The 24464-nt window shown below is 40.4% G+C and overlaps 1 protein-coding gene across 1 annotated transcript; it reads left to right on the top strand.

Moving 5' to 3' along the window:
• Positions 1-1874: 1874 nt before the first annotated feature.
• On the top strand, positions 1875-23906 carry LOC130175327 (uncharacterized). Its single transcript, XM_056385762.1, has 6 exons — positions 1875-2443; positions 10804-11036; positions 11718-11901; positions 12000-12095; positions 12255-12762; positions 13447-23906. Exons 1-6 carry the CDS (start codon positions 2417-2419, stop codon positions 14391-14393), a joined length of 1995 nt encoding a protein of 664 aa, XP_056241737.1. The 5' UTR covers positions 1875-2416; the 3' UTR covers positions 14394-23906.
• Positions 23907-24464: the final 558 nt, after the last annotated feature.

The following is a 24464-nucleotide window of genomic DNA, read 5'->3' as shown; positions in this document are numbered from 1 at the left end:
GTATTCAGGTCTCCCTGGACTCAGTGGGGCTTCATTAATCTGCATTAATTTGACTTATATAACTCTCTCTGCCTCTCCATCTTCCTCTCCTCTCACTCGTCTGTAATCAACCTCATTCTTCTCTCAGGAGGACAGTTCATCAATGGAGCAGTTTTATAATTTTGAGAGTTTTTGAGTCTTATATTATTCAGTTTCCTTGAATGGGTTTTTGAATCTCCTTTTAATTATATTAGGGAAATGAGGAAGATTTTGCTCTTGAAATATGTAAATTTATCTTAAAATTATCCTCCTTACGACAGCCAACAAGTCAGGGTCTGCGCACACTCTGTCTTCTGTCTGCTGTTTCTTTTGAATCAGTTCTTTTTTATTGGCTAAAGGTTCAAAATAAAAATATCTGAAATAGATAATTATTAATTATTGCAGTACATATTTTTAGGCGTGCATGTATGAAGTTGAACAAGAATAGTAAATAAATCAACATCTTGGCTCTGGTAAAATCATAATAATATTATTTTTATCATTTTTATTTAGAGTTAAAGGACCAGTGTGTAGAATTGAGGGAGACCTATTTGCAGAAATGGAATATGGTCCTTTCATATTTTCACATTAGCTGCAGGCCCCTGCACCTTCTCCTACATGCTTGGAAAGGGAAGGGTGAGGGGAGGGGTTTTCAGCTGGTTGCAATCTGCAACCTCAACACTAGATGTCACTAAATCTTACACTGTTTAAGCATCAACCTCCGGGGCTGAAAAAATGAAGTCAAAAACTGCAGTTCCTCTAATGACCACTAGAAGCTGGCTCTAAAAGTGAGTCTATCCCCATAGACTCCCATGATAAAATGTCCAACTTTACAGCCTGGTACAAAAAACAGTTCACCTAACTCACCTGTTTACATTTCATTAAACGTGCATAATTGAGGGCATGGCCGTTTTGAGTCACAGGTGGGCGAGCGTATGCTTGCACAAACGGCGGAGTCAGACACTGCCAAGGTGGCGACCGTGGTGCAGCTCACTCTGAGCTTCAAAACCACTCTTCAGAAACCTGTGGGTGACGTTACAGAGGCTACATCCATCTTTATTTACAATCTATGTGCGTGTTACAGCGCAACTTCGCAACTTCGCAGGGGACTCTGTAATACAGGACTTTAGTCTATTAACTTTAACCTTCAAACTAAAGGCCATTTGTTCTCTGAACTCTGGCTCCTCTCTTGGGAAACCTCCGACATCCAGGAAATGCACTTTTACCTGTTACTATGCCCTTTAAACGTGTGTATCCTCTGCTATGTAAAGGTTTTAACTGCTCCACTGGGAATAAATAAAGTTACTGAAGTGAATTGATTGAATTCAAGTTTGCAGCTTCGAAGCGGTAATATTATTAGGCAAACATGTAGCGTGTGTGAACACCTACTTACAGTGCACAGTGTTACTGATGAAAACACACACACACACACACACACACACACACACACACACTCACACACAGAATAATATCAGCATCAGTCAAAGCTGGGGGAAGAAACACAGAGTAAAGCACAGCAGGAGGAGGAAAGCATTTTGAGACAGATGGTGAAGAGAGAAAAGGGCAGAGTGTGAAGGAAAGAGAGAGACCGGAGGAAAAAGAAGGATACATCAAAAGAGAGAGAGAGAGAGAGAGGTGAAGAACCCTGAATGGATGCTCAAACTGACACTGTTCTCAGCCAATCGGAGCATCTGCCTCCCCTCCTCCTTGCACCTAGGCTCTGTGATTGGCCAGCAGGAGCAGAGATGCAGAGAAAGAGAGAGAGAGAGTGACAGCAGGATAAAGAAAGAAGAAGAAGAAGAAGAAGAAACTGTCAGAAGAGAACAGCTCTGTTCTTCACACCTTTGCCTCTCTCTCTCTCTTCCAGTCCCTGAGTGGCATCCCTGCCTCGCTCGCCCCTCTCAGAGCTGTTGCCGCTGCTGCTGTTCGATCGTGTTGCTTTCTGCTTCCTGAGGAGAGAGAGAGGTTTAATGCGATGGACCTGCTGCCCACCGACTGCTGCTACTGCTGCTGCTGCTGTTTACGCCGCGGCATCATGGGAGCTGTAGTTTCCACAGCAGTGAAGAAGGACAGCTGATTAGCCGGGGATTGTGGGTTATCAGAGTTTAGAGATGTGAGCTGGTGGGCGGACGAGGCTCAACAAACTCTCTCTCTCTCGTCTCTCTATCTTTCTATTCTCTTGCTCTCTTTTCCTAATTCTTTTCAACCCCTTGCTCTCCCTTTTCCTCTCTCTCCTCTGCAGTTTCATCTAATCTCTCCATCTTCCTGTCTCTCTTCTTTTTCTTTCTTTCTGTTCCTCTGTCTCACAATTTGTCCCTCTTTTTTTTAACCCTTTATTCAGCCATTCTTCTCCCCTCTCCCTCCTCCTAACTCCTAACACGTCCGAGGAAAAGTCAGAATGGGTTGTCGTCTCACTCGAATCAAGGTGAGTGACCTTCTGCAGGTGTGTTTTGGGCTGAGAGAGAGTGAGAGAGAGAGAGGGAGAGAGAGAAAGGGAGAGAGAGAGAGAAAGGGGGAGAAGAGTAGGCAGATAACGAGATGTGATGGTTGCTGAGATGACCTGCTCCCTGCTCATGCATCTCATCTCACACACACACAGACACACATACATACACACAGACAGACAGAAACACATACACACAGACAGACACACAGACAGACACACACACACACACACACACACACACACACACACACACACACACACACACACACACACACACTTTAAATCCCTAAGCCAGATAGTACCAGTGAACCCAGACAATGGCTATGGGAGAAGCTCAGATGACTGAAGGCTAAAGGCTATTATCTGTGTGTGTGTGTGTGTGTGTGTGTGTGTGTGTATAGAGAGAGAGAGAGAGAGAGAGAGAGAGAGACAGAGAGAGAGAGAGAGAATGAGGAGACAGTAAAGAAGTGATAGACACAGAAAGAGAACAGTATGAGATTCTCTACATCACATTCATTTGTGGAGTTAAAGGACTAGCCTGTCATTTTTGTGACTGTTTATATTCCAGCTGTGACATTTGACTGTGTGAAGTGTGAAGATCTGCTGGTTCCTCGTGTATTTTTCTCTTAATCTTTGGTTTTGTTTTTGACAGACTTTACACTTAAAGTGTTAATTTATATGGAATTTGTCACCATCTGTAGTTCTCCTATGAGACTCTGGTCCCATGTACAAATAGTCTACTACAAGTATTTGAACTGACATAAACTTGTGCAGACACCCATGAGTCTTACTCCAGAAAAATGGCTGAGTTAATTAATTAGAATGAATACATTACAAGAGAAAAGGAACATCTTGAGGGCTGGCTAGGTCATGACCGAAGCAAACAATGTATGTCCTATTACATAAAGAAGATCCCTCTACCTCTGCACGTATGCCTTTTAAAAAATACTCCTCAGATAAGCTAAGTTAAATTAAATGATCTTTTTACAATGCTAGATGGTAGACTGTGCTGAATAATTTAATGTCTTTATTCACTTGTGTTTTGTGATCTCAATGTCCCATAATAAATCTGTGTTGTGTTTTGGCCAATTTGTTTTATGTCTCAGAAATCATGTTGTCAGCTGCACTGCAGTGTCGGTGGGTCAGTCTGGATCAGACTGAACCATCTTAACAACTATTGGACAGAAAAAGCTTGACTGCACATGTGGAACCACTAACATTAATGACGGGTCTGTTCCATTAAGTGTCTCAGTGAACCAGCCCTGGAACTAGTTTGTTACAATCTAACATAGATAATGACCTTTAATGTAATGCTAATTAACGGTTAATACAACACCTGTAAAGCGGATTGATACATGTAGTTAAAAGTCCCCCTATCAGCACTCTTGAAATGCCTCTCTTCCAATCAAATTACTTGGTCGGAACTAAATCTTGTATAATAGTAATAATAATGATATATAATAATTAGCCAATGTTAGCATGATAAAACGCAAAGCTAAGATTTGAACATGATAAACAGTCAACACTTGACTTTAAGTCTTATTACATAAACAGAATTTGAGTGTGAAACTAATCTGACTGTCAGGTAGGAGACAGTTCGTGTCCAATGACAGTCCCTCATTTTTATTTAAAACAGTAATAAAGATCTTTCCCTGATAACCTGGGGTTTTGAAGTCCTCCAATATTAATGTTCTTGTCTGGAGATACTGTCAGTCTGCTCTAAACTCCATTCATCCAAATGTGGCACAAAATATTTCGCAATTTTCCAAACACATGAAATATATATTCTTTGTTAATGTCTTTGACAATAGAGTTTATTGCAGCAGGATATCTTAAGGAAATATATATATATAAGAAAGTAGGTTGTTTAAGACAAAGCTATATATAGCTTTGTCTTAAACAACCCACTTTCTTTTTAAGTGTATTGTTTTCATTTAGAAAAATGAAAATAAGCCATATGATTCTCACTTGTACTGGTTCTAATAAACTGTCTGAGCTTAAACTGATATTAATTTACTTCAGTTAAAAAAAACAAAAACAACTAAAACCTGACAAACATGATTCCACCGGTGAAAGAGAGCAGAGCACTGCTAAAAACAAACAGAGCATAAACATGTTTTTATGCCCTATTATTAAGTTTGAATAAGGCCTGTGCAGCACACAGACACATGATGAAGAGTGCTCCAGCTTAATGAGTCTGTCACTGGGAGTTTTTCTTGGAAAGTGTTTGTTTGTTGCCTGTTTGTCTTGGTTACTGAGTACTCCTCCTGATTCCTCTCTGCTTGTTGTAGCATGAAGCCACATCTCGGTAATTGTTGTTTGTGGGTATCTGGGGTTTCCTCCCTTCGCGATGATCAGCAATGAGCTCCTAGCTTAGCCGTGTTTTCATTTCGCGCCACGTCTTCTGGCTGAACGCCTCGGTGATCAAAAGGCTCGACTGGCTGCGGTTGGACGCGCTCTTTAGACATGCAGAGCTGAACAATCTGCAGCGACGACGGCAGGACGAATGTTTTCTGGCACATGTTCATCTCACAACGCTGGAACACGCGATTATCCAGCTACGCGTGTCAGCGAAGGTTTCATCCTCGATACATTGATGCCGTGCGCGTAAACAATCACCTCATCAGATGACTTCATGCAGCGCTGCACACAGTTCAGGAGAGCAGCGGACCTCTAACAGACCAGCACAGTGCGAACAGACAGAGCGAGAGGAGGAAGATCATAACTCGATCTGAGGGGCTGCTGAGGTGACCCGACGTGTGAGATGGCTGAGGACAGGCGTGACATAAACACACAGCACAAAGACATGAGATACAGAGTGTTCACGAACAGTCACTGCACTTATCAGTCTGCTTGTAACATAACACACAACAGAGCCAAAAGCCGAGAGAAACAGAACCAGATTACAGTCTGTCCGTGAGCTCAGTGTTACACATTTTATAACTTTTTAATTTGTAAAATATTCTTCAGTTGCCACCTGATTGTATTAGCTACTTCAGGATCTCCTCCAATGAAAATCAAGAGTTTAACCTTGTTGACATCCATATGATGTTTTTATATAATACAAAACATATCATGAGTGAAAAAAGTTTCAAGGCCAAGACTGAGTATTTCCACTTTGAACGGCAGTGAACCAATGACAAAAGCCCAAAGCCAGAGATTCATACATCACAAACCTAAGGAACCAATCCTGTCAAATTGTGGGGACTGGGGGCGGGGCTAAATAAAGCTGAAACGTTGTCAATACAGAGGAAGAGTTTGCATTAGCACAACCTGCCACTGTGTCAGCCACTGCCAGTTACAAGCTAACAAACGACATAAACAAATAAAAGATGCTAACTACTCTAACTGTTCCGATACATCTGCGAGTTTATGTGCACAACTGCAGCTCAAACGTGGCTGAGTCTCTCTTTAAAAACGTTTTATGTGGGAAAACCGCATTAAGCAAAATATGAATCATAGCGTACTATGATCTGACTAAAGAGAAGAGAAAAAGGCTGCAAGTGATTAATTTTCAGTCTCAAGTGAACTTTTGAAGGTGTTGTACTGATAATGACACCACATAATCTAACGTCAATGTAATCAGAAGCTTAAAAAGATAATTAATTAGTTGTCTTTAAAGGAATAGTTCAACTGTTTTGGAAATGTTCTTATTGCTTTGTACTTTTGAACACTGGACAGAGCCAGGCTAGCTGTTTCCCTCTGCTTCCAGTCTTTATGCTAAGCTAGGCTAACAATGTCCTGACTCCAGCTCTGCACTTAACACAGAAATTAGATTAAATAAATTGATTGTTTCTATCAATGAATTATGAGGTGCGTTACTACACAGTCACATAATTAAATGATCATTTCCACGCCAGTGTTTAAAGTGAATCTCAGTGAGACTGAGAGAAAACCAGGTGGCAGCTGAAGTTGTGTCTCAGAGTGGATCAACAGGGATCTTCTGCCATGGCTGCTGAAGCTGAATGTAAATATTTGATCTGTCTGTACCGACAGTGTTGCCGGGAAGGAGAGAGTGAAAGACCACACTTGGTTGATTTGTTTCTAATATGAGAATGGCTGAATGTAAGGCAGCAGTGTTATTTGAATGTATAGAGATTGACAGCTTGACATAAATGGATGGTGGTGCATGCACTGCTAGCAGCTCTATATTGCCTGTGGCTGCACAGTGCACTTATATATATATATATATTTTATATATATGCTCATAGAACTGCTGGAAAACCTATTGACGAACACAGAGGCAATATATTTTTCTTTGAATTATTTTGGGGTTTTGTGCAGACTATAGGGGATGAATGAATGAAGTTTCTTTATATTGTGTCATGCATGCAAATATGTTCAGCCTGTATGAGTTTTGAAGACACCACAAATTATTATAAACCAGATCCAGAATGCAGCACATACAACACTCCAAACCTAAAGAAAGGCAAAGACCTTCATGTCAGAACTCATCAATCACTAACAAAGAGCAGACTGTAGTGATTACAATCAAAACAAATCAGAATAAGACAAATTAAATAATCAGATGTTCCTTCTTTTTCAGACTTTCAGGACAATAGCAAACTAAGATGCATCAAAATAAAGCAAATATTTAAATCTTTAATCATCTGTGAACCAGGATATTTCAGGGTTTTGTCAAATCATTTCAGGAGAAATTGACACTCTTGGTATGAACCACACAAAAGAAAACATGACTCACATTCCACTTCACCCAGCTCACACAAGCTATTCTCCTCATCACGAATATCTGTGAATCTGTCAGCCACAATACTAGGAAGAAAACGGCTAATGGCTAATAATAATAATTATATGTTGCAGTCAGGGTCATGTTTGTGTTTGATGAGCATTTATGTCCAGATATTTTCCAACCATTGGAAAACTCTGAGGTGAAGAGAAGACTTTGTAGTATAGTGTCGACAAAGAAATTATGTACTTGCTAGGGTTTTAGTTAATTTTAAGTAATTACAGAACTGTACATATCAACACATTTCATTATAATTTGTTGACATGTTGGTATGTTCATAGTGCAGGCTAGAGTCCATACATTTTAGGTTAAAGGAGCTATTTGTTTTGCTGTTGCTTATATATGTTGCATAGCTAATGTTAGCATTAACAGCGGTTGACTTACCAGTCTTGCCAATAGCCAATTTTGCGTTTACGGGATAAGAGGTTGTAATACATCCTCTGAGCAGCTACTTCTTCAGGGCAGACTGGACACTACAGTGACTCGGTATCGGAAACTGATGAGACAGGCCGACTGGGCCAGGGCTAGCTCGTTAACATGCTAATTTTAGTAGAAGAAAAGAAGTGATAGAAATAGAAGTAAAACAAAAGGGTTGCTTTCCACCTCTGGAGACAGCTCTTAGTGAGCTCACGTTTGTTCTTGACTGGTAAGTACACAGCTGTTGATGTCGACATTGGCTATGTAGCAAAAGCAAAGACATTTGTCCCTACCCTCTGATACGACCCATAGTGTTTCTAAAATTAGCAGCACTACGCGAACAGAATGTAAACTGTTCATGTTTATGTTGTGACAGTGCTATGGTGAAGGTTGGGTTATGTTTAGGGAAAGGTCATGGTTTGGGTACAAATAACTACTTAATTAAGGTCAAAAGACGTTCGCTGTCATGGTTACAGTAATAAACATGGGGTTAAGGTAGGCTTTTTCACGGCTTGTTATAAGGCTCAGATTCTGAATACAGGCTGTGTGCATTTCTCTGTGGACTGAGCGATTTGATACTTTCCCAGTATTAATATATTAATATAGAACGTAGACCTGCTTTACAATCAAAGAAAACATCGACATCTACCTTTATACAATATGGGACCTTTAAGGTTTGGTTGTATAATATTGTTGTTTGAGTGTTTTCTGTATATTATTTTCAAATATTTAATACTTAATCTAGGCTGAAAGTCTCGTTCAATGTGATGGGAATTATTTTTATTCGACAATATAATTTGAATTTATTTGAGTTTTAAATGCAGTGACTGAAATTCACAGTATCAACTCCAGGACTCCAGTTTTATAAAGCTTGCTGCATTTGACACTTTTATTTCATTTTGCATGCTAGCCGTGATTTTGTGCTGAGAACGAGGAGTGTCGCGTTTTGCAGCGTTTGGCACTTTGAGACTCGCTGAAAAACTGAGTCAAAGCTTCATGAAAAATACTGCGAGAGAGAGAGAGAGACAGATAGATGAAGAGGGAAAGAGAGAGAGATCAGCCTGTGTTACTGTCAAAGTGCAGTGGAGCGCAACACACTTCTCCAGGGTACAGCACATCACTCTCACTCTGACTGCTGCGTGTGCTGGTGTGTGTGTATTTGTGTGCATGTTTCTGCACGTATGACTGTGTGAAGCAGGTTTCCACATATATGTACTTGTATGTTTATGTATGTGTGCACATCTTTCTGTATGCATGAGTATTTCTGTGTGTGTGTGTGTGTGTGTGTGTGTGTGTGTGTGTGTGTGTGTGTGTGTGTGTGTGTGTGTGTGTGTATGTGTGTGTGTGCCTCAAGCCTTGCACTAAGAGTGTAAAGACTCCAGTGCTAGCCCAGAGGTTACAGAGGGCTGCTGAATCCTGACCTACATCGTGCTGCTGTTAAGATCTGAGTCTCTTTAACTTTTCTGCATCTTCACTTTCACATGTGACGTTGTCACACATTCCACCACTTTTACAGTTTGTCATCACTTGGACTCAGCGGACATAATGACAGAATGTCCTTTAGGGCTGGAGCTGTCCTTTTATGTCCCGAGCTGACAGAATGGTGACACACTTACATTTTACATTTAAGGTTTTTTGTTTTTTTGAGAGATAATGCACGATGAGAAATTTTAACATGATGGCAGTCTAGTCAATTTTTATTCATATAGTGCCAAATCACAACAGGAAATAGGTATTTAAGGGTCTGATATAGTATAAAGATAGATTTTCATGTCATCTTGGATTATAAAGGAGGTCTAGGTTCTAAATGAATACTGTGAAAGCATCAAAGTGCTCAGCCCACAGAGAAATGCACACAGCCTATATTCAGAAACTGAGCCTTAAAACAAGCTGTCACGACCTCTGTAACTTTGTGATGTCACAACCAGCAACCACCTGGACCCACCATCCAACCTTGCAGGATTTGGCTTCTATGAGTGTTTACTTGAAATCTGCCATAGTTTTATGAGATCACTCAAAAACAGTCAGCCAATCAGACGAAGAGGCTCAGATCCTCCTCTCTTCTGATTGGCTTACCAACCTGTTGTTACTAGAGCTCCAGAGAAGCCTGAGAGAGGAGATGTAGAATTACATTTAGATGGTTTTTGGTTCAGCTTAAAACCACAAATACATCTTATGGATCAACACTTCAAACAAAAGAGTAAAATATGGACCTTTAACAGTGCTTTTGTGAATTATACTGAATGTAAACAGAAACCTTTGTTTGTTTACAAGAAAACTCCACAGGACACCAAGACGTCCAGCTTTTAGATTAACGAATGTTGAGTCTAAAAATTTAATCTGACAATCTAACTCTGAAATGTCCTAAAACAGCCACTGTTCAGAGGATGAATCCTTTTAGTTTAGGTAACAGCTTGGCCTTTCATTTAGGAACCAGCCTCAAGACTGTCTCAAAAACTGTCTCAATTTTTTTCATCCATCCAGAGTTTTTTTCGGGTTTGTGAAGAGCTTTACAGCGTCTCAGGAATACCAGAGTACAGCACATTTTTAGAATCTCATTTGGTTAGAACCATCTGTCTGAGCTATATGTGTTGATAATGAGTGAAATCAGGAGTCTCACACTACATGTCAGAGGGGGTCAAGGGTCGGCCCAGAACGCTACAGCAGCTGTTTCCACTAGTTAACACACCTTCAGCCAGAATGAGAGGACATAATCACTGAAATCAGCTGCTGTTTAGCTGGAACACAAACCTACAGACTCTTCTCTCCTGGTCTCCACTAAATGGCTCAGTCTTTTATGTTTTTATATAGACAGACAGTGTGAATCATATGCCATGTTATGCAACACAATTGTAGTCAGGCATGCCAAAAAGTTAGATCAAAAGAACTGACTGACCTTGTATTGGAGGCCGAACTCCCACTTTGGCACAATGCATTTATGCTGCCTCTATTCTTCATCAATATCACAATACCACAATACTTGAATGTTACACAGTATAAATAGTATAATATAGAGTCTCTCACATCTTTAAATCAACCTGCTTCCAACTTTAAAAAGAAATAAAGCTTTGAGTAGATACACCTATACCAGTGCTGCATGAGGTCAGGCATTCCTTTAACTTAGCTTTTATTCCTTGTGCTACGCGACTACAGTCCAAACTCTATGTCTCATTAGGCCAAGACTCAGGAACCTTCTCGTCACCGACACAGAGAGGAGCTGCACTTTGTGGATGAGTATGGCCAGCCAATCACTATGCAGGCAGAAGGGAGAAGGGGGCGTGGTCATAGGAGGCGGAGGTCCCGCTGCGCAATTGAGTGCAGTGCTCCAACAGAAAGACACTGGGAAGCCCTGAGAGCCATGGGACTGATGGAGGGTGAAGAAGGCCAGGGAGACAGCTACAGTGCAGGGTAGGTACTATTGGGGTTCTGCATGATGGGGGGCAATACTGCTACTAATAATAATTGTAAAAGGTTAAGATTCGATTGGATAAGGATTGCAGAGTGGACAGTAGACCTGGGACAGTCTCATAAAGAATTGTATTTGGGGTTAATGGTTAGAAATGGGGATAAAAGTTGGGACAGGGTATACATTTTGGAAATGGGATGCTGATTTGAAAGTAAAGGTTTTGTAAAGCATTTGGGAACAGGATAAAAGTCTAAAAACAGGGTAGAAGTTTGGGACAAGGGTAAGAATTTTGTGATGCAGTTAAAGTTTGGTGCGAAAGGTTCTGTCTATAACTCAAATGGAGGGACAATATTTTTTTACTTTGGGGTTTCCAGGCAAGTTTAGTTTGCAAGGTCAGCATGATGTTGCATTGGGGCTCTCATAAATATTCATGAGTGGAAGGTTGTTCTGCTGAGACTGCTGTCAGTGCAAAACAAGGTATTATTATGCATGTAGATGAAGATTATAAATATTCATAGCAAAATGTACATATCACAGATCACATCATTTCCATTCAAGCACATCTCAACAACAGACCTACGTGATGTGAAGGCTAAGATTCTCTGTGCAAGCTCAACTACAAATTTTCTGTGACATCACCTTCTCATAAAACATGATATAACCTGATTGCTTCCTCTACACAGGCCCTACTATGGTCACATGACCGTGTCACCTGACCTATACCCTGCCAATGGTCGCATAATGATGTCGCCTGATGTCTATCCTCCCAATGGTTACCTGCCTAGATCAAACGACCAGCACCTGGGTAACAACTACCTGCCCAGTGTCTCCTACAGCTTAGATCATCTGGACAGACTGGACTACCAGGTGATGAATTGTGTTGTTTAGCTTTCTATTCTATTGTGAACTTATGTTTTCTGATTATTATGATATGCTCCAAAAGTAATTTCATCTTTTGTTTCCAGGGTCCAGACATGTTGCCCTACCAGCCTAACTCAGAGAGCTGTCTGATTGGGTGCTACAGCACTGAAGAGATGGAGCCCAAGAATTTCCCTCGACAGGTAGCTAGAAAAATTGTTTTATTTTTCAGTAACTAACAATTTTGCTATTAACATATGTATTTTTTTTAATTATTTTAACCCGGTAAAGTTAGCACTGTTTATCAACCCTGATTTACTGTACTTAAATTCAATCAAAATTCTCTCTTAATGTCTCTTTAGTCTGATTATCGTCCTCCTTGGCGGCCTGATCGTCCTCTTGGATACCTTCCCCTCAGTGAGCTTGACAGCGGGCTGGGGTGCGGCCCTGACAGCCCACACCACCGGGTGACATTCTCCGAGGCCGAGACAGATGCTATGTCATCGCTTCCAGGCCACACCCCTTCCTCCCAAGGCTCCTCCTCTTCCTCTGAATCCCTGATCTCCTCTGAACCCAGCGATTCGGGCTTCCACAGCGTCAGCACCGGGGAGCACAGGCGGTTGCACAAGATTCACGGAAGCCACAACCACCGGCAGGCTCATCATCTCCGCTCAGGCCACTCCCCTCGAGAGCAGAGAGGACGCTGGGATTTGGAGTCCATCCCCGAGACGACTCCAATGAATCACGCAGGAGCACCACAGGCATCCCGCTGCACTGTGGGTAACAGCACAACCACGACAGTTCACTTCCACAGAGCTGAGAGGAGTCCCACCTTACCTCGCCACCGCTCACCGCCGTCGCCCTCCATTGGTAAATAAAGCTCTATAAATATTTCCTTAAACTAGCCATCTGGTGCCACAGACTACAGATTCTGAAGACAAGAAAATTAGGGACTACAATCCATCAGATTATTTATGTAAAACAGATACAAGTCCTGAAAATGTAACTGGACATTAGTGGTTAGAATTTTAGGGACCTTTTAGGGATCATGTTAGGGCCTATACTTAACGGCACCGTATGCATGTGAGCATCTACGGTTAAGGTTTCGTATGTCCAGAATTTCATCCTAGCATTGTCGACTGGTATTTGGCAAGTATATGTATATAATTCCTCTCAATGGTCAAGGAAGCAAAGCATTCCCTGAGAAGGTCCCTGGAGAGCATGATGATAGGTACTTTGATCAAGATCACATTCACTATTTTAGTGCAACAACTGTCAAGGAGTGGTTTGAGAAAAATTCAGGTGAGATGTCCGCCATGATCCCATAACATCAAACCTATGTGACACATAAAACCTAATTAGTACAGGAACATTCCAATAAATCCCATTAGTCGTATGAAGAACTGGTGTCTTAACATTCAACACCAAGAAGCTACAGGTGCCTTGTTGAGACAGTGTGAGGAAAGGGTTAGCAACATGGTAGCTCTAATGGCTACAGGCAGATTCATAGATTTGCAGATGTAAATCTCTACCACTACTTCCTCCTATCCACAGGTTGTCGTACTGAGCCCTGCCAGCGGAGGGCACTATGGTTGGAGCAGCAGCAGGTAGGAGGCGGGACGATAGAAGCTCCAGGGCGCAGTCGGACAATAACAGATCTGAGTGAAGGACAGCGCCGCCGCAGGGCCAGTCACCCCAACATGACGGATCCAAACACTCTGAGAAACAAACTCCCGACCACCGAGCCAGATACAGCCAGCAACACGCTGGGGCCGAGGAGCAGGGCCAGTTATCCCAGTAACTGTCAACCCACCAGTCACCTCAGCATAGACAGAACCAGTCTGACCAATCATCAGAACACATTAAGAAACAGCCAAGGCGCCAATCGGAGCAGAGAGGAGGACTCCCTCTCTAAGAGTCCTGGATCCGGCTCCAGTGGAGCATCAGACTTTCGTGGTTTTCAGACTCTCGGGAATCACTCTGGCAATATTAAGGGGTCTTCTGTTCCTTTTTACAGCACGCTGGGCGCCCCACAACGGAGCCCTCGCTCTCCACCCTCTCCCCGCTCCAGACTGTCCAATCAGAAGTCAGTCAGGAATCAGCTGCTCAGAGCCCGAGCTCACCGATTGGCTAGGGAGCGCAGTGAGGTCACGACAGATGAGGAGATGCGAGGAGAGGGGGAGAGAGAAGGTGAGGAAGAAGGAGAGGATGGCCGATTGGCAGGGCGATACTGGAGCCGGACGGAAAGAAGACGTCACCTGGCGCTGTCACGGCAACATAGAGAGAGGAGAGGAGGAGGGGAGGAGCAGGCTGGGGGACTTCAGGGGTCACTGTCGTCTCAGACGGTGCTGGAGCTGAGCCACATGAAGCAGAACCGACTGAGGAACAGCAAGCTGCTCGATGATTGGACAACAGTTGAGGAGCTGCTGACTCATGGGACACGCGTGGAGAGCGACAGTCAGCTCTGTCCCAGCCCTCTGTTATCGGTTACTACTGTCTGATTGGAAAACCTCTCAAACACAATTTTACCATCAGTTACCACTGACTGATTGAAATCTATCACTCAGGCCCAGATTCATTAAAGGTTTGTGTGGTGAAAAGTGTAAACCTCTACTAAAATTACCAAATCAGAAAAGTTAGTAACTATGCAGAGTAACTGCTGAAATTGTGCCGATCCAATGACTCTATCAATTATACTGTATAAATTACATTATTTTGAACACACACTATGAATATCAAGAACAGACCAAGTTTGCAACATTTAGCAGTACAACGCTCATCGAATACTGAAAAGTCGTAAATCAGGGATTTTTCGGAGAGACCCCAGGGGACAAACAGATGGAATAGGGTTTAACCATGCAAAACAGTGGCTGTTACAACAAAAGGAAAACATATAGGCGACACAGAGGGTGTGCCCAAGTTTGCCAGGCACGGTAGTTTTATTCCTAAAGCAGTTAATCTCAGAGTCTTGTATAGACTTTTGACATCATCTTATTTACTTACAGTCATCCAAGCCCTATGAACAAACTTTACAGACGTCATGAAACAAACATACAAAGTGATAAAAAGAGTATCACACAGAGTAGCTAAAACCCGCTTGCTAATTAGCCTTCAAGCTCACTGATAAGTTTCTTGCTACATTAGCTTGTGAAAGCAGGTAATGCTGCGTTCATTTCATATCATTTGAACCATAACTGTAAGCAGCCAAGTGGGAAAAACCATTCACGTCACTTTCTGACTTGTGGGAGATATCAGGAATTTCAGACAGCAACGTTACCTACCAGTTGAAAAGAACTACAGGCAAGTCAACAAATTGTTTGCACAATGGTTTTAAATGCACCACTGCTGGAGGTTACATCAAAATAAAGACAACATTAATACACAGAAGTAGCTCAGACAGCTCAAACAACAGCTAACAGCAAAACAGCTAATTTTATAGCTATACGCTGTTTGTTTGCATCTGGTTTTACCTGGTAAGAAACACACAGCAAACTAACACATAGCTCATCAAAAGTAGCTAATTTAGCACCAGAGCTAACCACCTGGAATTATGTGTGCACTCCCAAGTTGGAATAATTTTCCCACGCTCATTAGCTTACTTGCTAGTGAGTTAGCTGTTTGCTAACTAACTTACTAGATAGCCCATTAACTAGCTTAAGGATTTCATTTAATCAGTTTCACAGAGAGCCATGTATTTTCAAGGGAAGCTAAAGAACAAAAATAGTTATAGTCAGACAACAGCACAACCAGCAAAGACAAGACTACATGTTTAAGATAAGACAATCTAGAGACAAAAAGAGCTTGTGTTCAAAAAACTTGTCCACAGTTTCAAGTGGACAGGTTGGTGAGGACCTGAAGGACTCAACGGCACAGTATATATGCAACTGAAGAACCAGACTGTTGACTCCCAGTGGATTTAGCAATACTAGTTTCCCTTTCACACCTCACTCCATACAATCCATGCAGTCATAAAGTTTGGGTGGGGGGATCCTCACAGACTAAATCACATAATGAAATTCATATTTCACATAATAAGCGGCTGCATGTACTTATGAAGTAAAATTTGAGCTGTCATGGAACTTAAATTGCAAAACTATGATTAAATTGGATTTCCACTGCAATCTTAGTGAATCTGGATCTGAGTTGAGTTATCATAGGAAGTGCTAACTTAATTGCTGATGCGTCAGACCTTGGAAGTGTCTCTTCAAAGGGGTCCAAAATAAAAGCGATGGGAGAATTGAAAAACGTGGCCAAAGATAATAAAACTGGGACTCAGGAGGAACATTGGTAACAGTCTATCCCCAGAAAAGGTTGAAATGAAAATAAATCAAGTATGACAATCTTGGAGAAACTGATTCAATCTAATTTAAAGCAATGCTAGCATCTGACAAGAATCTCTCATCAAAGGCTTGCTATAGAAATAAGTTTTTGCAGGTAAAAGGACACTAAAGAGCTGCATGGGCTCCAAACTCTGTAGTATTAACAGACTCACTGGATGGACTGATCAGATTCTTCACACACCAGACCGCCTGTGACTGGTATGAAATATCACACCATTGGCTGTGTTGCCTTGTGGAAAAGTGTCTTCATCTCCTTTTCTGATTTACTGCCTTTGTTTCTGTCTCTGTGCCATAAAATGTCAAGGTCGAGTCTCTGAAATTACAAAACCGTTGGGAGGCTCTGCCCGGGTTAAGCTTGTTAGAGGAATTCTACACCTGTATGATCAATCAGCCTCTAAATCCTCCAAGTCTGTTTCACCACACTGTTATTTTTTAAGTAACCATTTTCACTGGTTTTCCTGGGCAGTTTACTGTTTTAATCTCCATGCACTCACACAGACTTGGAGTGTAAATAAATCAGACTCTATGGAGAGGTCTCACAAGTCTCCATGCAGCACTGTGTGCAACAGGGTTTCTATTTTAATAGACCTCTATTCAGTTTCTTGTCTTCTGCTGCATTCAGTGATTTCAGCTGTCTGACGATGATTTATGCAGTATATCTATTTAGCAAACGAAGGTTGGCCTGTTGTGTAATATGCCATAAATCAGAAATCATATTATCTTTAAAAGAATAATTAGACATTTTGGGGAACTATGCTTATCCACTTTTTTGCTGAGAGTCAGATGAAGATTGATAGCACTCTTGTGTTTCTGCTTTCAATATGAAGCCACACCCAAGAGACAGTTAGCTTAACTTAGCGGGACTGGAAGAAGGGGTAAACCTCAGCTCATAACCCCACCATAAAACCACAACTTCTTGTTTTTACACTTTGGTTCCTGTGTAGATAAAACAAACATGTTAATTAGTGAGTTTGAATCTGGTAACTAGATTTTATTTACCTTTGGAGAGAGCCAGGCTAGCTATTTCCCCGCTCTCTAGGCTTTATGCTAAGCTAACCAGGATGTGCAGATTCATATTTAACGGACAGATGTGAGTGGGGCATTGACATTCTTATCCAACTGTCAGCACGGAAGAAAATAACATGTTTTTCCAAAATGTCAAACTATTCCTCTAATATGTTTCAGCTCCTGACATATGTAAGAATATTACCATCTGAAGTGGTAACACAAGAGAATACACATAACATGAACAATTCATTACATATCTCAACATTGAGTGCTTAGTTATGAAATAAGCTACCAGACAATAGTACTTTTTCATCTTCAAAAGACTAAATGAGACTTTTATCCAGCCTGTCAGATTATCAGTGATGAAATGCAGGTAGTTTTTTTTTTTTTACCCCAGAATATCAGATCAGATTTTAAATGTAGTCTTTCATCTGGTTCTGTCTGTGAGGAGTGGAGGAGTACTGGATCACAACAGCAGGAGTACACTGGTCCATTTACTCTTTAGCCTAAGTTATGCTCACATGCGGATGGATGGATGTGTAGTTGTTTTCATTTACACTCCGCTTGGAGGATGTGATCCATACTGCAGTAGATTATTGTCCACGTATTCCGTGCATGCACACTACGGTACCCAGTGAAGCACCTGAGCAGTTTATATCCTTGTAGCATGGTGGCCACACAGACATAACAAATTGGAGGTTACGCAGACGTCTACACCAGCCATGTGCACGCCGAAAATGAAATTTAAGTCACGTTGACCCTAGTGGACGCTTGAGTATTCACGGATGCTGAAAGTATAACTTTGGCTTTAGTGGGATTACTATGGTGGCCCCATGAGAGCTCAGTGCACTGCAATTTAAGAAAACACATGCAAATAGACAAAACACAAACAAATTCAGAAAACATCATCATCAATTTCCCAACATGTGTGCTGCAAATACTCACAACATAACGGACGTGTTTCCAGCAAACACAAAAAAGAGATGAGGGGGCGTCCCGTGGCTCACCTGGTACAGTGCTTACCATGGAGGTGTAGTCCTAACCGCAGCGGCACGGGCTCAAGTGGCCCTTTGCTGCATATCATCCCCCGTCTCTCTCTCACTGTCACTATTAGAATAAAGGCAAAAATAAAAAAGAGTTCAGCCCGGCTGGGTGCACTGTTCAATGCTTTGTGACTTTTGAAGTTAAAAGCATTGAACAACAAGTGTGTCTCAGCCAGGTTCATCACTTTTTAGTGTCTCCTGGAAACACTTCTGTTGTGTTGTGAGTATTTGCAGCTCATGTGTTGTTTTCTGAATTTGTTTGTGTTTTCATGTGTTTTCTGAAGTTGTAGTGCGTTGAGCTCTCAGGGCCATCGTAGATTACACTCCTGACAAATATGATATCTGTTTATGCTATCACAAAGGCTGCTATGAGCCAATATGATTACAGGCACCTTTGGAAGAATCTGAGAATTGTTAATCAGGGTTAAATGTTATGATGTAATAACGTGTCATATTGAAACTGTTCAATGCAATTTTGTTAATTATAAAAAATGTCAATTTATTTTCATATTCTGTCGGGTCTGGAAGAGGTGAAATCCTGAAGACAGGATCACAAAGCTGGACTCATCAAATGAATATATTTGAGGATTTCTTTTTCTAAACCATGTGTGTGTGTGTGCGTGTGTGTGTGTGTGTGTGTGTGTGTGTGTGTGTGTGTGTGTGTTGAATGGCCATGAAAGAAATAGAATATAAAGTTTGATACTAACTTGTTAGTAGTGTTTAGCCAAAGATATTGTATAACTTTGGTTTGTGGACAATCTGGAATTATTATCACTGTATGATGTAAAAGTCTATTTTATAATATTAGTTATCATATTAGTTTTTATATACTTTAATTATTTTCCCTTGAGTAGAAAATGACTTTGGCTTTTCAGCATCTTGCTCTGTTGGTGTCCACACGTAGATGTTTGTGTACAATCAACTGTTAGCAAAAACAAGATTTGTTATTACAGTATAAACCTAGCATGCTAACTCGTGATTAGCACAGAACATGTCCAGGTTTGCCCAAAGAATTATGAGTGTTAAAGTTAGTGTCAGTGTACTTTTTCCACAGACTGGACTTTTAACAATTTGTTTGAATTCAAGTTTAGTAACTGAATTAGAACGACACAAAAGAGTAATTTAATCAAAAAGCATTAATAATATTGCGATGTAAGAAACTATTAGCTAGCTAAGTTGTTCTTCATAAACAACTTCTTCAGAATTTGATGATTTTTTAATAGGAAGACTCTGGTGATATTCTATGTTTTTCTTCTTGTCAACAATCTCAATGTGCATAACTAATAACTAATTGACCTAACTAACAGGCGCTGTGTGTGTGTGTATCTAAAGCCTGATTTATCTTACTGTTACCCACTGTTTCAAAAAACTATTAAAAAACATTAGTGAGTCACACTGTCACTGGGTGACATGTTCCTTCATCACCATGAACAACACACTGTAGTTTATTTTGATTCAGTCCCACACGCACCATCCTGCTGTCCCCAATATTAGAGCTAAAATATGGATTAAGAACTGAAAATAGTCCCCAACGAATGCACTATTTCCTCTGTTTGTTTGTTTGTTGGTTTAAAACTACAGTGTGCAGCTGTTTTAGGAAATTACTGAGACCTTTTGAAATATTTCAACTATATATTTGTGAGATGTTTTTAAGGATTTATGTCTTTGGTAGGAATATGAGTGACTATGTCAGTTGGAATTGTCATTTTTACGTTTTATTTTCAATGAAAAAATATAAAATGATGATGTGGTTTCTGTTGGGGCTTGTACCAAACAAGAACGTTCCCTTACATCTGGAAAATATGATTTGTAGGCTGGGGCATCTCTGTAGCACCACAACACTTAATTTATGGTCTGTTGCGACACCCTTTATCGATACAATTTCTTTTAATTGTTCAGCCGTACTGTTCACTATTATATAAGTGGCCAATTTCTGAGAGCAAACTAAATCTCTGTGGCATGTTCGGTACCTTCTGCTAAAACTCCCACAAGTTTACTACAGTTTAGTGCTCGATACAGAATAAACCTCTCTGTGTCTCGTGTTGGGAGTGGTGAATGACAGAACCAGGGAGTGACTTTGGACACAGCGTTGGTTCTTTTCATGAGATTTGTTGACAACATGAAAAATATAGAATAAAACCAGCATGGTCCTCCATAACTGACTCCTCACAACTTAATATTTAGTTTTGTTTTACACGAGGAGATGAGAGGTTATATTGCTGTCTGACAGTTTAAAAGTTTTAAATCAAATCTGAGAACTTTGCTTTTATGACTTCAGGGTAAATATTGCGAAGTAAAAATGAAATGAATTTCTTTTTATTTATTAATGTTATAAAAACAGTGGAGAACTTGAGATTATGTTTTGTGTATCTGGTCCTCACTTTTTAATTTTGAATGTTGTTTCTTTATGGGCTGTGTGCAATAACCAGAGGTCTCATTGTCACACAGCTGCCCGCAGTGGTCAGCTGTGAGGGACTTTGTACAACTGCACTGTAAAGTCTTGTGCTCAGGTTTGTGTGTGTGAGAGATGTCTGGGAGGGAGTTTATGTGTGTGATGAGCTCATGATGATACAGGAAGGGTTGTACAACTGGTCTGACATGACAGTATAGATATTTGTATTTCTGTGTGTGTGTCCTCGCGGCTGAATGCCTCCGCCACATATTTTCAGGTTACAACCCTGTTAATCCAGAGTCATATAAAATATTAACCATTTGTGTGTAATTTTGTCATAATTGCTGTGTGAAGTCTTGAGTTATGGCTAAATTGCTGTTTTGTAAGGTCACAATGACCTTTGACCTTTAACCACCAAAGTCTAGTCAGTTCGTTCTTGAGTCCAGGTGAACGTTTGTGCCAAATTTGAAAGGATTTCCTTGAGGCGTTCTCGAAATATAGCGTTCACAAGGCCAAAATCATGTTCTGTGGTCACTGTGAGCCTTGACCACCAAAATCCAATCAGTTTGTCCTTGAGTTCTAGTGAATGTTTGTACCACATTTGAAGAAGTTCCAACAAGGTGTTACTGAGACATCGTGTCCACGAGAATGGGACGGACGGACAACCCGAAAACAATATGCCTCTGGCTGTCGCTGGTACGGACGCATAACAATGTCAGTGAACTGTGCGGATTTAAGGGTTTCATTGCTGTGAGTTTAGCTCTGTGAAATGGAATTTAAAGTTTACTCCAGTCATTTAGTTTTACACTTTAACCATCTTTACTTTTAGACTCAAATCTAACACACCAGTAACTGACTCCTCTTTCCGACCATGATGCTGAATTAAAACCGTTTTAAAATGTGATTAATTGAAAAGGAATTTCTTTTTTTTTTTTTAACATTTTACAGATCCACTTTTTCCTAATAATTTCTTTTAAATTTCCTTGAAAAAACATATAGTGTGGTTCTAATTAAAGGAAAAAACAGATATGAAGTTATTTTAATTAGTTGAATTTGTGATGTTGGGATTTATCACTTTTCAAATGAATTTCCATGAAAGAAAAATCTCCATTTAAACCCTAGTGAACATTTATTACTCATTCATTTATTTTGCTGAATTGTCCTCTGTCCTCTGAATAGTCTCAAGGTTTACGAATAACTGTCACTCTTCTTTCTACCTGTAATTACACCAAATTACTACTACTACTTCTTAGGAGAATATAGAAAATAAATTGGAGTTTTCAAAGCGATAAAATAAAACATTATATTTATTAATGAGCTGTAATTTCCAAATAAGTTTCCTGAACTATTAAATTTGGTACTAATGATAGGGAAACAGGTGTTTTTGTTTTTACATGTTATTATGAATTACACGGTTCTTTCCAGGAAACATCACTGGAGATTTCTCAAATTTTTGTTTTTATTTAGTGACAAAACAGAAAGTGAAGTCTTGTCCCTTTGATTAATGAGCTGCTGAAAAGACATACTGCTTATATATACATGATAAAATGGATTTAAAAAGTCTACATTTCTTATCATCATCATCATCATCATCACAGCCCTGACACTGATATTTGGAAGAACAGTGAGAATCAACAGTTAGTGTGGATGAGACTCTGCTGCACCAAGTTCAGAAGTTCAGTTTACAGAGGACAGCTGGGGCTTAAAGTCTCGCCTAATGCAGCTTTGGGGAAACAGAGCATGATGGGAACACAGACGCACATGCTGCCTCCCAGTTCAGGGGTCTAGATGTGTGTCTGTGGCGCTGCTCATTGCTTCTTTGCCCGAAATTAAATAGTCTAACGTCATATAGAGCAAAGTTAGTGGAGTGTGCAGGTTCTTGTCCACTAGTGAAATCAGAAACTGAGGTTGTACAGTACCAGTAGGTGGCCTTCAAACACAGTGGTAAAGTGATAAACTGGGACAGTTTTGATAATCAGTTCAGAGTTACAAGTATTTAGTGTGAAGATGAACAACTGAACAATAGCAGCAGATTAATAGAAAATATATGAACATGTCCAGGCTGGTGACAAGACCAAAGTTTATGTTCAACCTCTATTGTTTTCATGCAGCAGTGTTTCCTGGTGTGCGATCGTTCACTCGAACAGTAGCAACAATAGTAAATGGTACGGCACTGAGTGGAGAAGTCTATTTTCTCTAAATTCAGTTGAAAGTTTGGAGAGTTTGGATAGGAACATGAAACCATGTTGTCCCTTTTAATAACTTGTGGAGTGTCAGTGTGCATAATAACCATTTTCCTTATTTTATTTTTCTCTCACAGCTGAAGTTCTTTTTTTTGATTATTACTTCTGCTGGTTTTAATGTTATTTTATTCATCAATGTTATCAACAATGGCTCACCAGATGTTATCAACACCTTTCTTACTATGACAAATCTAAACTTCACCTGTGAAAAGGATTGTTATGACATATGGCTGACTAAAGCGTCACCTGAATACCTGTTTGACTAATAGATGGTCCTGCAAAGAATTCTAGGATGCTGAGGGCTGATGTGACTTATGGAGCTGTGACATTTTCAGTCCGTAAATGATACTTCAAATGACAGGGCTCCTTATATGAGGCTCAGATGAACAGATAAGAAGTTAAAGGGTCAGTTCCTTAAGTTTTGAGGCTTTAATCTGTTTTTTTTGTTTGTTTTTTTTAAATGTGTAATAAATTTAAACATGATGATGTTTTAAATTCTGAACCTGCACCTGTTCAGTAATTTTATTTTATTTATTTATTTTTTTTGTGCTGCATTTTATCATAAAATCACCATAAACGTTGACTGACAGCACTATGGGTTTGGAGGTAACACTTTCCAGTCTGACAGCCATGTTGGCGCTTCAGTCCTGCTCTGTGACCGTTGCTACAGCAACCGGTGTTTCTACGGCAGCTGATGTCTCAGCTCTTGGCCTTGTCACCATGGTGATGTTTTGTGGAGGACGATGGGGCTTATTTACAGCTAACACTCGTCAGCTGTGCAGAGAAGAGCAGCAGCAGCAGTAACATTAAAACCACCTGGACTGACTCTGGGTGCAGATCTGGTTCCAGCATGTTCACCACCGTTCTGCGGATCCTGAACCTGACTTCACCACCACACAGCCACCACAGTCCGTCTAACCAGTAGAAAGCAATATATGTGATTTATTTTGAAATATATTTTCATGCTGTAATAAAATACTGAACTCCACAGAGCCTCCTGTTATTCTTCTGAATCTGAAACTGCGTCATAACTGCAACATGAGCTGAAGCAGGGCGACCTCTGCTGGTGACCGAGTGGCTTCACAACTGCTGGGCAAAAACTAAGAAAAGTAATAAAACAAACAGGTAATACTGCAGCTGCGAGAGAAAAATAAAATGACTGAGTGTTACATGTTAGATTCCATCATCTGAACACTGACTATTAAATCTGGGTGTAATGACCATGAACAACAGACCTTAGCTGATATAAGGCATTCATTTGTTTGTCAGATATACTGTATCTATTTGTAATTATGACTTGGTTGTTGATATGAACATTACTGAGAAGTAAGAAGAATATTCTTTTTGGAACAGGAGGACATTTGTTGGACATAAAAACCTGGTTAAATAAAAAATAAAACATGAACAACTGGGTCAGAAAATATCATTAAAGGTCCATATTCTACTGTGTTTTATTTGAAATGTTGATCCATAAGAAGATACATTTGTGGTTTTAAGAACCAAAACCATCTCAATGTAGTTTTACATCCCCTCTCGGACTTCTCTT

This window comes from Seriola aureovittata, chromosome 9 (genome assembly GCF_021018895.1).
Source record: "Seriola aureovittata isolate HTS-2021-v1 ecotype China chromosome 9, ASM2101889v1, whole genome shotgun sequence".
In the NCBI taxonomy this organism is placed as follows: Eukaryota; Metazoa; Chordata; class Actinopteri; order Carangiformes; family Carangidae; genus Seriola; species Seriola aureovittata.
Note: the sequence above shows the minus strand (reverse complement) of the source record. Positions and strands in the feature narration are given on the sequence as shown.

Excerpts from the sequence above, each read along its gene's own strand:
- LOC130175327 (XM_056385762.1), top strand. The coding sequence starts at position 2,417 with ATGGGTTGTCGTCTCACTCGAATCAAG. Across the intron at positions 11,902-11,999 it reads TGGACAGACTGGACTACCAG|GGTCCAGACATGTTGCCCTA; the intron begins GTGATGAATTGT and ends TTTTGTTTCCAG. Across the intron at positions 12,763-13,446 it reads ACCGCCGTCGCCCTCCATTG|GTTGTCGTACTGAGCCCTGC; the intron begins GTAAATAAAGCT and ends TCCTATCCACAG.